Here is a 13,670-nt window from a genome sequence, read left to right on the forward strand (position 1 = left end):
AGTAACTGTGAAAATAAAGTGAATTTCAACACGAAAGCCGAACAAAAATTTCATTAACAATTCTGAATCAATGAAACGAACACCAATATTTCTGGCTGGCTGTCTAGGGTATAAACACACCAAACTATGCTATATACACGAACTGTTATGAAATCTACGAGTTAAGATTTATTTTTGGCGAATGATTAAATTGTTTTATTATAAGGTATAGGTTATATTGATAAGCAACACACTTGAGATAAGATACAAAAAAAATAAGAAACAACAGATGCAAATAAATTGTTCCAATTCTTTATTAAAGAACTATGCACTTTCTTATATACACAATGAGGAAAATCTGCTTTTTTATCGTGATATTAAAAAACCTAAAATGCAATGGTTTATCGTAATTAATATGGACAAATACTGTATCGTCTAAAGACGAATGTATTCGATGGTGTAGACTCTCTTCTATCATTCATAGCTGACATCATAGTCTAACAGCAATGGCCATCATGGTTACTGTGATGATGATTGGCCGTACCGGATTCGCGATAATGAATTGCGTTTTTATTATCTTGATTATTTTCTTGATTATCTAAGCTATCAGCCTTTGAAGAATTGAATTCACCCAAATCTCGACGCATAGCATAGGCGTCCTCGCCATCAGCATAATATTTGGGTTCAATTTCAATTATTTTAAATTTAAGTGTGTTTGTGTAAAGGTTCAAGGCGGCACGATTACTTTTACGCACGTGTAGAGAGACATATTGAGCATCAAAACATTCAACCATAGCCTTGGATGCCTGATTCATGAGTTTTTGGGCTAACCCCAAACGTCTATAAGAGCGCTTCACGGCCAGCGATGTTATGTGACCCCTTCTGCTGTCTTCGCCGGATTCTGGCTCCTCCATTTTGGCCAATACATAACCCACAATATTGCCTTTATCGTCTTCGGCTACATAACTTAGCTGCGGCCACGTTAGACCGTGGTAAAAGTAATATTTCATTTGATAATTTTCGGGTAGACATAATAAATTGCAATGTTGCATTGCCATTAAATCTTCGGGTTTAGCGCAACGTATATTCATTATGATGGCGGTGTTAGCTGTTTTTAGATGCAAATTGATGGCAAATTAAAGTTTTTGTGTATAAATTTTCTAAGCAAAAATATTTTATGTTAGTCTTTTCTTATTTTTCTAACTTTTGCGTAGGTCTGTGATCCGTTGGATAAATCTGATGAAAACTTTTCTGGAGTTGCTGGTGACCCGTCGGGGTTCGTTTGACCCAATAATTCACGTACCAATCGGAATTTGGACAAGAATGCTTTCCAAATTAGGAACCAGCCTGAAAACAAATAAATAAAAGAATTATAAATTTTTCAATAATTTAATAGGAACTTTTATAAAAAAAGAATTAGAATTAGGTTAGTGCGAATTCTATTTGTAAAGTTTTTAAAACGAGGTTTGCCTTTTATATGCAACGATCCTACAGAAATCTACCAAATTTAACCAAAGTTGCATGGTTTGAAGTTGATATCAAAAACAACAATAATCAAAAAACATTTTGAAAAGTTATTAGGTTTAAATTTATGTGCTTTGATATTCTGTGACTGTATTAAATGGCCTAACATTAAAATTAAAATATTTGAAGATATTGCCTTAAGACTATAATTAAACAGCAATCTACCTCTTAATTTAGTTTTTATTCCATATGCATATTCCGAAAATTACAGAATAAATGAAATTTGTGGCATAGAAGAAAACAATTAATCGGTCATAACTAATGAACACTTAATTTTTTGACAATTCGGAGGATAATGTGGAGTACATTCGCCATTCACAATAAGACGTGTACCAAGTGAATGTATTCTTCACACAAAAACTGGAGTTACTTAATGTGAAAACGCACAGTATGAAGATCTGAACACTATTTACCGCATCATGCTACAGCATAAGAACTGCGTTAGCTTCCAGAACACTGATTTACATTTTTTTTTTTTTCAAGAAAAAAAGAAACGATTCTTTTGTATGTATATAAGAAAAATCAAAATGGTTTGCTTAGTTAAATTTTAGTAGATCATCAAAAAAGTCCGGTATACAAACAGACCAAAAGTAGAATCAACACATTGAACCAAACGGACGGATGTTTTTTTTTTTTTCAATATATTAACATAGATATTTTATAATATAATGTGACCCGAAACAGATCACGAAAGATTTAAAAATAAATTGCACAAGCTACGCCTATTTATAGAACAACTCGGCGAGCTAAAGTTTCGCCGAGTTTTCTATAGAAATGAAATTTTGGTAGATTATTTTTGGAGATCGGCTATATATAATTATAGACCGATATGGACCAATTTTTGCATGGTTGTTAGCGGCCATATACTAGCGCAATATACCAAATTTCACCACGTACCAAATTTCAAATGGATCGGATGAATTTTGCTCCTCCAAGAGCCCAGAAGGTCAAATTTGGGGATCGGTTTATATGGGGGCTACATATGATTATGGACAGATATGGACCAATTTCTGCATGGTTGTTAGAGACCACATACTAACACCACGTACCAAATTTCAACCGAATCGGATGAATTTTGCTCATCCATGAGGCTCCGGAGGTCAAATCTGGGGATCGGTTTATATGGGGGCTATATATAATTATGGACCGATGTGGACCAATTTTTGCATGGTTGTGGATGATCGGATGAATTTTGCTTCTCTTAGAGTCTCCGCAAGCCAAATCTGGGGATCGATTTATATATAATTATGGACCGATGTGGACCAATTTTTGCATGGTTGTGAGAGACCATATACTAACACCATGTACCAAATTTAAACCGGATCGGAAGAATTTTGCTCCTCCAAGAGGCTCCGCAAGGCAAATCTGAGCGTCGGTTTATATGGGGGCTATACGTAAAAGTGGTCCGATATGGCCCATCCGACCTACATCAATAACAACTACTTGTGCCAAGTTTCAAGTCGATAGCTTGTTTCGTTCGGAAGTTAGCGTGATTTCAACAGACGGACGGACATGCTTAGGTCGACGTAGAATTTCACCACGACCCAGAATATACATATATACCTTATGGGGTCTTAGAGCAATATTTCGATGTGTTACAAACGGAATGACAAAGTTAATATACCCCCATCCTATGGTGGAGGGTATAAAAAGTTAAAATTATCCATTAAAGGTATTAAAAATGCGACCTATGAATATTGAATTAAAATAACTTCCTATGTAGTTAAAATAGAGAACATTTCCTATGTAGTTAAAACAGTATACATTTTTGGAAGTGCTTTTAGAGTTGTGCCTTTAGAACAATTTCCAAATTTTGCTGCTGGGTAACTAATGATGTCTTTCTACTACCCTATTGCCTTGTTATACGATACCGTCTGAATATTATGTCTAAATTTTATCCGATTTTCTGCAAATTCAATAGTTGTTCGTCCCTGTACCAAAAAAACCCTCTGAACCCTATTTCGTCAAATTAATAATTGCGACCAGAATCCTGCGAACAACAAATACATCGACTGTCTGGCACAATGGACTAGATCGACTCAGGAGGTTATTCTGAGCCGCGCGAACTCACATTTGACCAAAAACAACAACGTGTTGATAACAACACGTACACTGATGTGGCAGCCGCTGTCCAATGGATGGGGTCCATCGGGTCAATCCGGTACACAGAGCCCGCCGCAGTGGGACTGATGATTCTGAGCGGTGTTTGCAGCTGTTAACTCGTAATACACCCGAGTTTTTCCATCGATATGTGACAATGGATGAAACATTGTTCCATCACTACACTCCTGAGTCCAATCGACAGTCGGCTGAGTGGACAGCGACCGGTGAACCGTCTCCGAAGCGTGGAAAGACTCAAAAGTCCGCTGGCAAAGTAATGGCCTCTGTTTTTTGGGATGCGCATGGAATAATTTTTATCGATTATCTTGAGAAGGGAAAACCATCAACAGTGACTATTATATGGCGTTATTGGAGCGTTTGAAGGTCGAACTCGCGGCAAAACGGTCCCATTTTAAGAAGAAAAAAGTATTGTTCCACCAAGACAACGCACCGTGCCACAAGTCATTGAGAACGATGGCAAAAATTCATGAATTGGGCTTCGAATTGCTTCCCCACCCACCGTATTCTCCAAATCTGGCCCCCAGCGACTTTTTCTAGTTCTCAGACCTCAAAAGGATGCTCGCAGGGAAAAATTTTGGCTGCAATGAAGAGGTGATCGCCGAAACTGAGGCCTATTTTGAGGCAAAACCGAAGGAGTACTACCAAAATGGTATCAAAAAATTGAAAGGTCGTTATAATCGTTGTATCGTTCTTGAAGGGAACTATGTCAAATAATAAAAACGAATTTTGACAAAAAAATGTGTTTTTCTTTGTTAGACCGGGGACTTATGAGCCAACCTGTTATAATACAATACTTATAGTTTTAATTTATGTTGTTTTATATGTTTCGTGTATATTATAATTCAATATAATTTAAATTAAAATAATATTGCAAGTGCAAATGTTTATGGTGTTGCAAAGAGTACAATGTGTTTTCATTTAATAGACGAATTCCCTTGATGAAGACAAGAAAAATTGTCGAAACGTTGGGAAAAATGAAATAAATAAGTATTTTTATTTGCGAAAAACAACCTTAGGTCTGCTAGCTTAATCATATGGGAAAATTTAGATACTAACTATAGTCGAATTACCATAATTTCTGGACTTTAGATCTTAATTTCTTTTTTTAAGTTTAAGTATGGCACGCCGCTTGGTATTGCGAAATTTTAATCCATACTACACCGATAGGAAAACACATAACATACACTACTCTATGTCCGATATACGATTATATTTGAAACAAAATTATACAAACATTAGGTAATTACTGAAAAGCGGCGATATTAATTAGTCCATGCTTAAAAGGTGATCTAAATAGTTTCCCTTTGCTATAAATAACTTTATTAGTGACAGGTGTATGGAAGCACTCCCGGTATCCTCTATCAGAAAAAGATAAAATATAAAGTACGTAGTATTTTGTGCATGCATTGAGCAATTTCAATATTTTTGTGACGTCAAAGATAAATGCGAGTCATTCGAAATCAATGACATAGTTTACTAATCTTTTTCCAGTAATTTCCAATTCTTACCTAGTAATATGATACAAGCAACAATAGTAATTGAAGATACGACGGTAAATATTAAAGCTAACGTGGATGCTAGAGACATTTCTTGGCTCTATTGTTCTAGTATTAGCTGACTTTTCCAAAATCTAATGCCAACGTTTACATATGAACACAAAACATATGAGGACAAATATTATTTTGTATAAGAAATTTTAATAAAACTTCGTATAAAAAAAACTATAAAAACACCGGGGAAGTAAAAAAAACAACACCAAATATAAATTCTTTAGACACGAAATAAAACTAATGAAATTAAGTAACAACAACAATCCCTCTGAACAATTAAAACATATGGATGGAGAGTCTTCTTCTTAATTTTGTTATTCACTGTTCAACGTTGCAAGTAAACGTATTAAAATTATCAGCTGATTCGAACACATAGGAAGATTTGGGGTGACCATCATATTTCAAAAATAAAGGTATAGATAATACTACATTCACACTAGGGTTGTAATTCGGGATCAATTTTTAAAAATTCCAGGATTTTTTTGGGATTCTTTAAATATTTTAAGTAATAACAATCTACAGTGCCAAAAAATTGTTGTAAATTAAATCAATTTAGTTTAACTCAATAAAAAGGAATTTCATATCGCTATCATGCTCAGCAAACATTTCGGATGAATTTTTCTTCTCTTAGAGTCTCCGCAAGCCAAATCTGGGGATCGATTTATATATAATTATGGACCGATGTGGACCAATTTTTGCATGGTTGTGAGAGACCATATACTAACACCATGTACCAAATATAAACCGGATCGGAAGAATTTTGCTCCTCCAAGAGGCTCCGCAAGCCAAACATTTTAAGGATTTTGATTAGATTAGACGAGACTCGATATACGTCGTCTCGGTTTAAGTTCTTTCGATTTACGTCGTCAATTTTTTTTTTTATTTTTATTTAACTCATTTTACAACCAAGCCGAAATGGACATATACGGTTACAGAGATACTCATCATAAAGAAATACATTAAATTTACTTAAAACAAGTAAGGAAAGTCTAAAGTCGGGCGGGGCCGACTATATTATACCCTGCACCACTTTGTAGATCTAAATTTTCGATACCATATCACATCCGTCAAATGTGTTGGGTGCTATATATAAAGGTTTGTCCCAAATACATACATTTAAATATCAATCGATTTGGACAGAATTTGATAGACTTTTACAAAATCTATAGACTCAAAATTTAAGTTGGCTAATGCACTAGGGTGGAACACAATTTTAGTAAAAAACAAGTAAGGGAAGTCTAAAGTCGGGCGGGGCCGACTATATCATACCCTGCACCACTTTGTAGATCTAAATTTTCAATACCATATCACATCCGTCAAATGTGTTGGGTGCTATATATAAAGGTTTATCCCAAATACATACATTTAAATATCACTCGATTTGGACAGAATTTGATAGACTTTTACAAAATCTATAGACTCAAAATTTAAGTCGGCTAATGCACTACGGTAGAACACAATGTTAGTAAAAAAACAAGTAAGGAAAGTCTAAAGTCGGGCGGGGCCGACTATATTATACCCTGCACCACTTTGTAGATCTAAATTTTCGATACCATATCACATCCGTCAAATGTGTTAGGTGCTATATATAAAGGTTTGTCCCCAATACATACATTTAAATATCACTCGATTTGGACAGAATTTGATAGACTTCTACAAAATCTATAGACTCAAAATTTAAGTTGGCTAATGCACTAGGGTGGAAAACAATTTTAGTAAATATGGGAAACATTTAAATCTGAAGCAATTTTAAGGAAACTTCGCAAAAGTTTATTTATGATTTATCGCTCGATATATATGTATTAGAAGTTTAGGAAAATTAGAGTCATTTTTACAACTTTTCGACAAAGCAGTGGCGATTTAACAAGGAAACTGTTGGTATTTTGACCATTTTTGTCGAAATCAGAAAAACATATATATGGGAGCTATATGAACCCATTTCAACTAAATTTGGCACGCATAGCAACAATGCTAATTCTACTCCCTGTCCAAAATTTCAACTAAATCGGAGTTTAAAATTGGCCTCTGTGGGCAAATGAGTGTAAATCGTAAATAGGGATCGTCTTTGAGCAGAAACAGGACCCTATACCAAATTTTAGGACAATCAGACTAAAACTGCGAGCTGTACTTTGCACACAAAAATACATCAACAGACAGACAGACGGACATCGCTAAATCGACTCAGAATTTAATTCTAAGACGATCGGTATACTAAACGATGGGTCTCAGACTTTTCCTTCTTGGCGTTACATACAAATGCACAAACTTATTATACCCTGTACCACAGTAGTGGTGAAGGGTATAAATATGGGAAACATTTAAATCTGAAGCAATTTTAAGGAAACTTCGCAAAAGTTTATTTATGATTTATCGCTCGATATATATGTATTAGAAGTTTAGGAAAATTAGAGTCATTTTTACAACTTTTCGACTAAGCAGTGGCGATTTAACAAGGAAAATGTTGGTAATTTGGCCATTTTCGTCGAAATCAGAAAAACATATATATGGGAGCTATATCTAAATCTGAACCGATGTCAACCAAATTTGGCACGCATAGTTACAATGCTAATTCTACTCCCTATGCAAAATTTCAACTAAATCGGAGCAAAAAATTGGCCTCTGTGGGCAAATGAGTGTAAATCGGGCGAAGGCTATATATGGGAGCTATATCTATATCTGAACCGATTTGGCTGATATTTTGCAAGTTTTTCGAGACTCATAAAATATTCGGATGTACGGAATTTGAGGAAGATCTGTTGATATACACGCCAATTATGACCAGACCGGTGAAAAATATATATGGCAGCTATATCTAAATCTGAACCGATTTTTTCCAAAATCAATAGGGATCGTCTTTGAGCCGAAACAGGACCCTATAACAAATTTTAGAACAATCGGACTAAAACTGCGAGCTGTACTTTGCACACAAAATACAAGAACAGACAGACAGACGGACATCGCTAAATCGACTCAGAATTTAATTCTAAGCCGATCCGTATACTAAAAGGTTGGTCTATGATTACTCCTTCTTGGCGTTACATACAAATGCACAAACTTATTATACCCTGTACCACAGTAGTTGTGAAGGGTATAAAAATCAATAAAAATAATTAGGACTACAATCAAGGACTGCAAAAACCTTGACTGTAGTCCATCAAACTTCGATTTACGTCGTCGATTTTTTTCCCACTTTATCAGAAACGCCTACCCTACAGCCAAATGGGATAAAAATTGGAGTTCGGTGTGTTTTTGGAGATCGGTGTGTTTTTGTTGATAAGTGCAATAGTAGAAACGAACATTGACCGATATCTACCGTCTAATAATAAAAAGCAACATCTCGGAAAATTAAATGCCTGAAAAGGATTAAAAGAAAATATATTTAGGATACTATAAAGTATTTCCATTGGTCTTTAGTCTTTATACCAAGGTCATGTCTAAACTCAAACTTCCATCTGTCCTAATGAAGATGTTTCCAAGTGAAAAATGTTCTCTAAATTAATAGGAAGAATATTTACAATATTGAAAGTCTGCTGGTTCTTTAAAATGATATTATTAATCTTTGCACCAAAAATAACATGTACTACAATATTTCAAGAATTTGGTTCTAGAGTGTATATACGTTTGGAATTGTGACTCGTGGGAAATTTTATTAATTTACGAATATTGTCTTCTCTCATGTCAACGCACCAAAAAAATAATTCTTTCTTCCGAAACGATTTTTTGGTAAACGATGCTTTCTTTTATTGGTAAAGGTTTTTCTTTAAAGCCAAAATGTCGTTGTTATTGATACACGTTGCCACGAACAAACTCGTTGGTCTAAAATTTTGTTTACCAGAAAATAAATCAATTTATAGTGAGATTCTCAAAGAGAACGACTGTAACGAAGACGATCATTTTTTACATTTTTTGGCGAGTTCCATAATCTCTATATCTCTTTCAATTCCACATGACTCCAATGATTTTGTTTACTTTGTGGTTGCTATATTGTATTCCATTATTTTTGAAATTGGTGCAATGTGGATAAAAATATACACTTTTCTATTCTCATTGATACAATTTAAAAAATTTGCCTCTTCAACCCTGAACTGAGATTGAATCTATGACCTTTTATATGCAAGACGGGCATATCCATAAGTTAGGTTAAAGTGGCAGCCCGATTAAGTTTCAGACTCACTTAACATAGACTATTCAGTCCATTGTGATAGCACATTAACTAAAAGTACCTATTACATATGGGCACTTCTAGTTTTAACCGCTGAAAATGAACGGTTATTTCTTCTGTTGACCCAACCAGATTGTTCCAAAAAATTAGCAGACTGCTTAAGTTAACGTTTTCCAGGTCCGTCAGTAGTAGTGCCCCTAAAATTCGCTTACACCTAACACAAAATGCAGGACACTCACACAAGAGGTGTTTAATTGATTCCTTTTTTCCGCATCATGACAGCTCATACAGTAGTCTTTATAGTTGTGCCAATAGTTTTTGCAAAGGTAGGTAGCTTATGTACTCATAAGGTGGTCCCTAGCCTTGCTAACTCATCCGCTTCGCAGTTCCCCGGTATGTTCCTATGGCCAGGCACGCATGTTAGGGGAATATTGTTCTGCTCAGCCATCTCGTTGAGAGATTTGCGGCAGTCGATGGCCTCTCTTATTTCTAATATTTCAACCTGAAACACACTACAGTGATTAGCTAATATTTTCGCTATTGGAAGTTCTAGGTCTTTAGAATATACTCCTCTCCAACTTGGACACCCCCAAATGTGGACAATTTTCACAATTAAATTGGTCTGTCATAAGTGGACCCCTCCTAAACGTGGCCCATATAACCCATATTCATTCGCTTTCACCAATTAATGGGACAACAAACAATTAAAAGACAACATGATGAAAAAGTATCCAAAGGCGAACGGCTGTATTAAAGCAAAAACGAAGTCAATATGAACTGAAGGATCTCCAAATGTAAACCATCTCTATAAAGTGGACTTTTGTAAGTGTAATGTCAATGAGATATTAGAAGAGTTTTATGTACAAAGAGGAACCATCATTTACGTAAAATAGTACGGAAACGTTCATAGCTTGCTGCTCTTAGGTCCAGAAATTTCTGAGTGTATTGGGTACGGGGTATTATTGAAAGAATTTTTAAATAAACTGGCTAAATTTGTCTGAACAAATATGTGAGTTAGGGTATGGCCACACTAGGCAAATATTTGCCTAAAATGAATATAAGGAACACTTCCATCTGGATAGTTTTTGGAAAATACTCTTATCCAATATGAGTGAAAAAGTTTTGCCGAATTGACGGTGGCGAAGATTTATTTTTATATATACGACTATAGAACGACCTAGTTTTACGTCCAATTAGAGAATAACATAGATTGCAGATAGTAGGCGACCAGAAGGGACGTGCCCAGTCAAATCTGAATATGCGCGGAGCAGCTTAGCAAACTCCAATTGAAAGAGAAGTCATTTATACTCGCACCATAAAGGCTATATCAACGATGGAATATGGTTTTCAATTGCGGACTTGAGCCATGACAATTCTTTGAGCCATGCTAAAGTTATTTCATTCGATTTTTACCAAAGCAGTCGACAAGATATAGCTTACAGCCAATATGGCAAATCGCGTTTCTAATATCAGATATTATGCCAACCAGACCTGAGTGACTGCCATGTAACGTGAATATTGTGGAGTCCTATAACATTAACTCAAATCAATTGTCCCACCATATATTCGCAAATAGTTTACCATATTAATAATTTGTACTAATGAGTTAACCATTGCTTAACATGTGGGAAGAGATTGTTATGATTTACATGGATGTGGTATATAATGCGCAAAGGCCGGTTAATAGGTTAGAATGTTCACTATAATTGAAAAACTAAACAAATCTCATATTTAAAGAAAAAAAATTTAGTAGCTTCAAAATACCTTAATTTAAAAATATACACCTCTGGAAGATGAATTTGAAAAGAAAAATTAGAACAACTTTTTTTATTTAATTATAGCCACACGCGAAAATGGATGTGTATCACCGAAGTATTAATAATCAGCTGATGTAATTGACAATACACATTGTGTTATTCGCTGCGAAGTGATAACACAAATATTACTTTTATCATCTTTAATAGGTATGTTCGTGTATTTCTTCAAAATGTTGTAAATATTTCCTACAAATTATATGAAGAATGACACTAGTTTACATTTTTTTTTTTTGTTTTTCATTTTTTCGGCCTTTCTTTACTAAACAAATTATATCTCGAGCTAGAAATGTCCGATTATAGCGTAATACAAGGTATTGAGGTGACGAACAAATTTGTATACCCTGCTACAATTTTTTGAATTTGACGCGTCATACCATTTACCTATAATTGAACTAAGATTCTATTAGTATCCCTGCCAACATTTTTTGAATTTAGGGGCGCTTCTGAGAATCCCCACTACGTCGAAGACAGTCGTATACGATATCCAAAACTCCTCGGAAAAGCGCCGTCACTATTGAGAAGTTGTACTACAAGTACAAAAAAAGTTACTACAAAAAAGTATCGCATTAGTGCAATTATTAGGTGTCCTTCTGCATACTTTTAGAAGGACGCCAATAAGACCCCCTTCAAACAATCAGAGAAAGTGCATTTTAAGATAGTTGTAAAAGAATCATTGTGGTCAAGTAAAACACGATTGTTTAGATGTGTATTAATTTTATTAAACATTTATAAATTCTCATAAATATAACATTTATACGACTATCACATCACATTTAACATATTTTTATGCATTAATAAAAGATTGATGTTGAGTTACAAGTTGCAAGTTACATGTTGTAGCGTCTATCAGCCAGTGCTTTTATTCCCAATGGAGGCAGCGTGTCTGGAAAAATATTTGAAAAACTATCACTTTATTTCATTTGGAAAGTCAAAAATTGTTCACCAATATACCTTTCACAATTTTAAGCGAAATAACTGTGTTTTCAGCACTTCATTATCGTTTTTATTTAAATAAATTATAAGAAGCTAGTTGTGCTTGGTGTTTCACAAAATATAAAATGGCTCTTGTAACAATAGTGATGGCAAAATACTTTCATGCGAATAGTGATGGCAAAATACTATCACAGTTGGCGATTGTTGCAGTGTCACTTACGAGTCTGTGGTAGCGATGAGGATGAAATGGAACTTTGAAATGCTGGCAGGGTATACTCAACTTTTGGTTGTACCAACCATTTGTTGATTCCCATGATGTAGGTCTCACTATGCTGGTGGTTAGCTCAACAATTTTATGCAGCATAAACCAAATTTATCGGCATTGGTTATTGCAACCAATTGAATGGTTATGAGAATTTCGTTTCGATCCTGTGAACTTTTTTATGGTCGTGTTGAATGTATAATGGGGAAAATAATCAAAACATTGTTCTTGTAACAAAAAATAAGTTACTGACATCATTTCCTCATAGTAATTATCGAATTACAACCAACAATTTCTCTGGGTGTATATGATTGTTTTCGTCGTGGTGGGGATTCTCAGTAGAGCCGTCAAATTCAAAAAATGTTGGCAGGGCACGATCCATCTGATATTTCCCCATTGCAAATCTATTGAAATCAATCGAGTTTTCAGTCAAAATGTACTATGATGATATTTCGGGCATAATGTTAAAGTAGCATCCCAATAAACACAGGATGAGCGTTTTTCAAATGCAACAACTTTTCAGTTTGAGGGTAAATATAATTTTCAACATAAATTCAACTTGACTTGAAATAGCTCATCTTTAATACATCTTCAAATTGTTTGCGAATTACTTCCAATTTGCCAAAATGTTGACGAAATCTTTGAAAAGTTGTTGAAGATAATATGAGAAAACTTTGACAAAACACTACCCTAAAATGCAACGAAAAAACCATGTGGTTTTCAATACTTATTTGTGCAACGAAATTCGTGGTCAATTGCAAGAAATAAAAAATGGAAAATTTTAGACAAATAACCAAATAGTTTATAAAAATAGGTAAGTGAAAATAAAAAATGAAATAAAACTTTAAGGAAGTCACTAAATGTATATCTCTTTGCAGAAAACTAAAATTATGGATTCTACGTTCTTGAAAACATTAAAAAGCTGACTGATGAAAAAATGGTGAACAATTAACTGGAACAAATAGTTTATAATAATTGGTACGTCAATATGAAAAATTAAATCAACACTTTAGAGAAGTCACTAAATTTAAATCTCTTTGCAGAAACCCAAAATGTTTGGATGCCACATTCTTGCAAACATTAAGAAGCTGACCAATGAAAAATGAGTGGCTTATCGACAAGAAAAAGTTTCCAGAAACATTACAAGTGCAACCAATTAAAATTGTTCAAAACAACAAATTGTTGAAATCAACAACTTCTGGATGAAAATGTGCATCACATCGTCAGTTTAATTCATATGCTATTATCAGTTTAAAATGGATATTTTGTGAATTCCTTCTGCTGGAAATCAATTCTAACACGCGGTCCAGTACGTTCCTAAT

General features: G+C 34.5%; 2 protein-coding genes and 1 long non-coding RNA gene across 3 annotated transcripts; all 3 read right to left on the reverse strand.

Annotated features, from left to right (window-relative positions):
• Positions 1-275: 275 nt before the first annotated feature.
• On the reverse strand, positions 276-1,070 carry vnc (GNAT family N-acetyltransferase vnc). The gene has a single exon (XM_075303738.1). The coding sequence runs from the start codon at positions 1,068-1,070 to the stop codon at positions 477-479; it is 594 nt and encodes a 197-aa protein (XP_075159853.1). The 3' UTR covers positions 276-476.
• LOC142232998 (small integral membrane protein 13) lies at positions 276-5,432 on the reverse strand. The gene is made up of 2 exons (XM_075303739.1): positions 5,133-5,432; positions 276-1,326 (listed from the first exon to the last, which is right to left on the reverse strand). Exons 1-2 carry the CDS (start codon positions 5,209-5,211, stop codon positions 1,160-1,162), a joined length of 246 nt encoding a protein of 81 aa, XP_075159854.1. The 5' UTR covers positions 5,212-5,432; the 3' UTR covers positions 276-1,159.
• Positions 5,433-11,847: 6,415 nt separating this feature from the next.
• LOC142232999 (uncharacterized) lies at positions 11,848-12,351 on the reverse strand. The gene is made up of 2 exons (XR_012721275.1): positions 12,105-12,351; positions 11,848-12,036 (listed from the first exon to the last, which is right to left on the reverse strand). It is a non-coding gene; the product is annotated as an uncharacterized LOC142232999 (long non-coding RNA).
• Positions 12,352-13,670: the final 1,319 nt, after the last annotated feature.

The sequence above is a fragment of the Haematobia irritans genome, chromosome 4, assembly GCF_050003625.1.
Source record: "Haematobia irritans isolate KBUSLIRL chromosome 4, ASM5000362v1, whole genome shotgun sequence".
NCBI classification, from domain to species: Eukaryota; Metazoa; Arthropoda; class Insecta; order Diptera; family Muscidae; genus Haematobia; species Haematobia irritans.

Coding starts and splice junctions, on each gene's coding strand:
- vnc (XM_075303738.1), bottom strand. CDS start 1,070: ATGAATATACGTTGCGCTAAACCCGAAGATTTAATGGCAATGCAACAT.
- LOC142232998 (XM_075303739.1), bottom strand. CDS start 5,211: ATGTCTCTAGCATCCACGTTAGCTTTAATATTTACCGTCGTATCTTCA. Junction 1,327..5,132: donor TGCTTGTATCATATTACTAG/GTAAGAATTGGA, acceptor ATTTGTTTTCAG/GCTGGTTCCTAATTTGGAAA.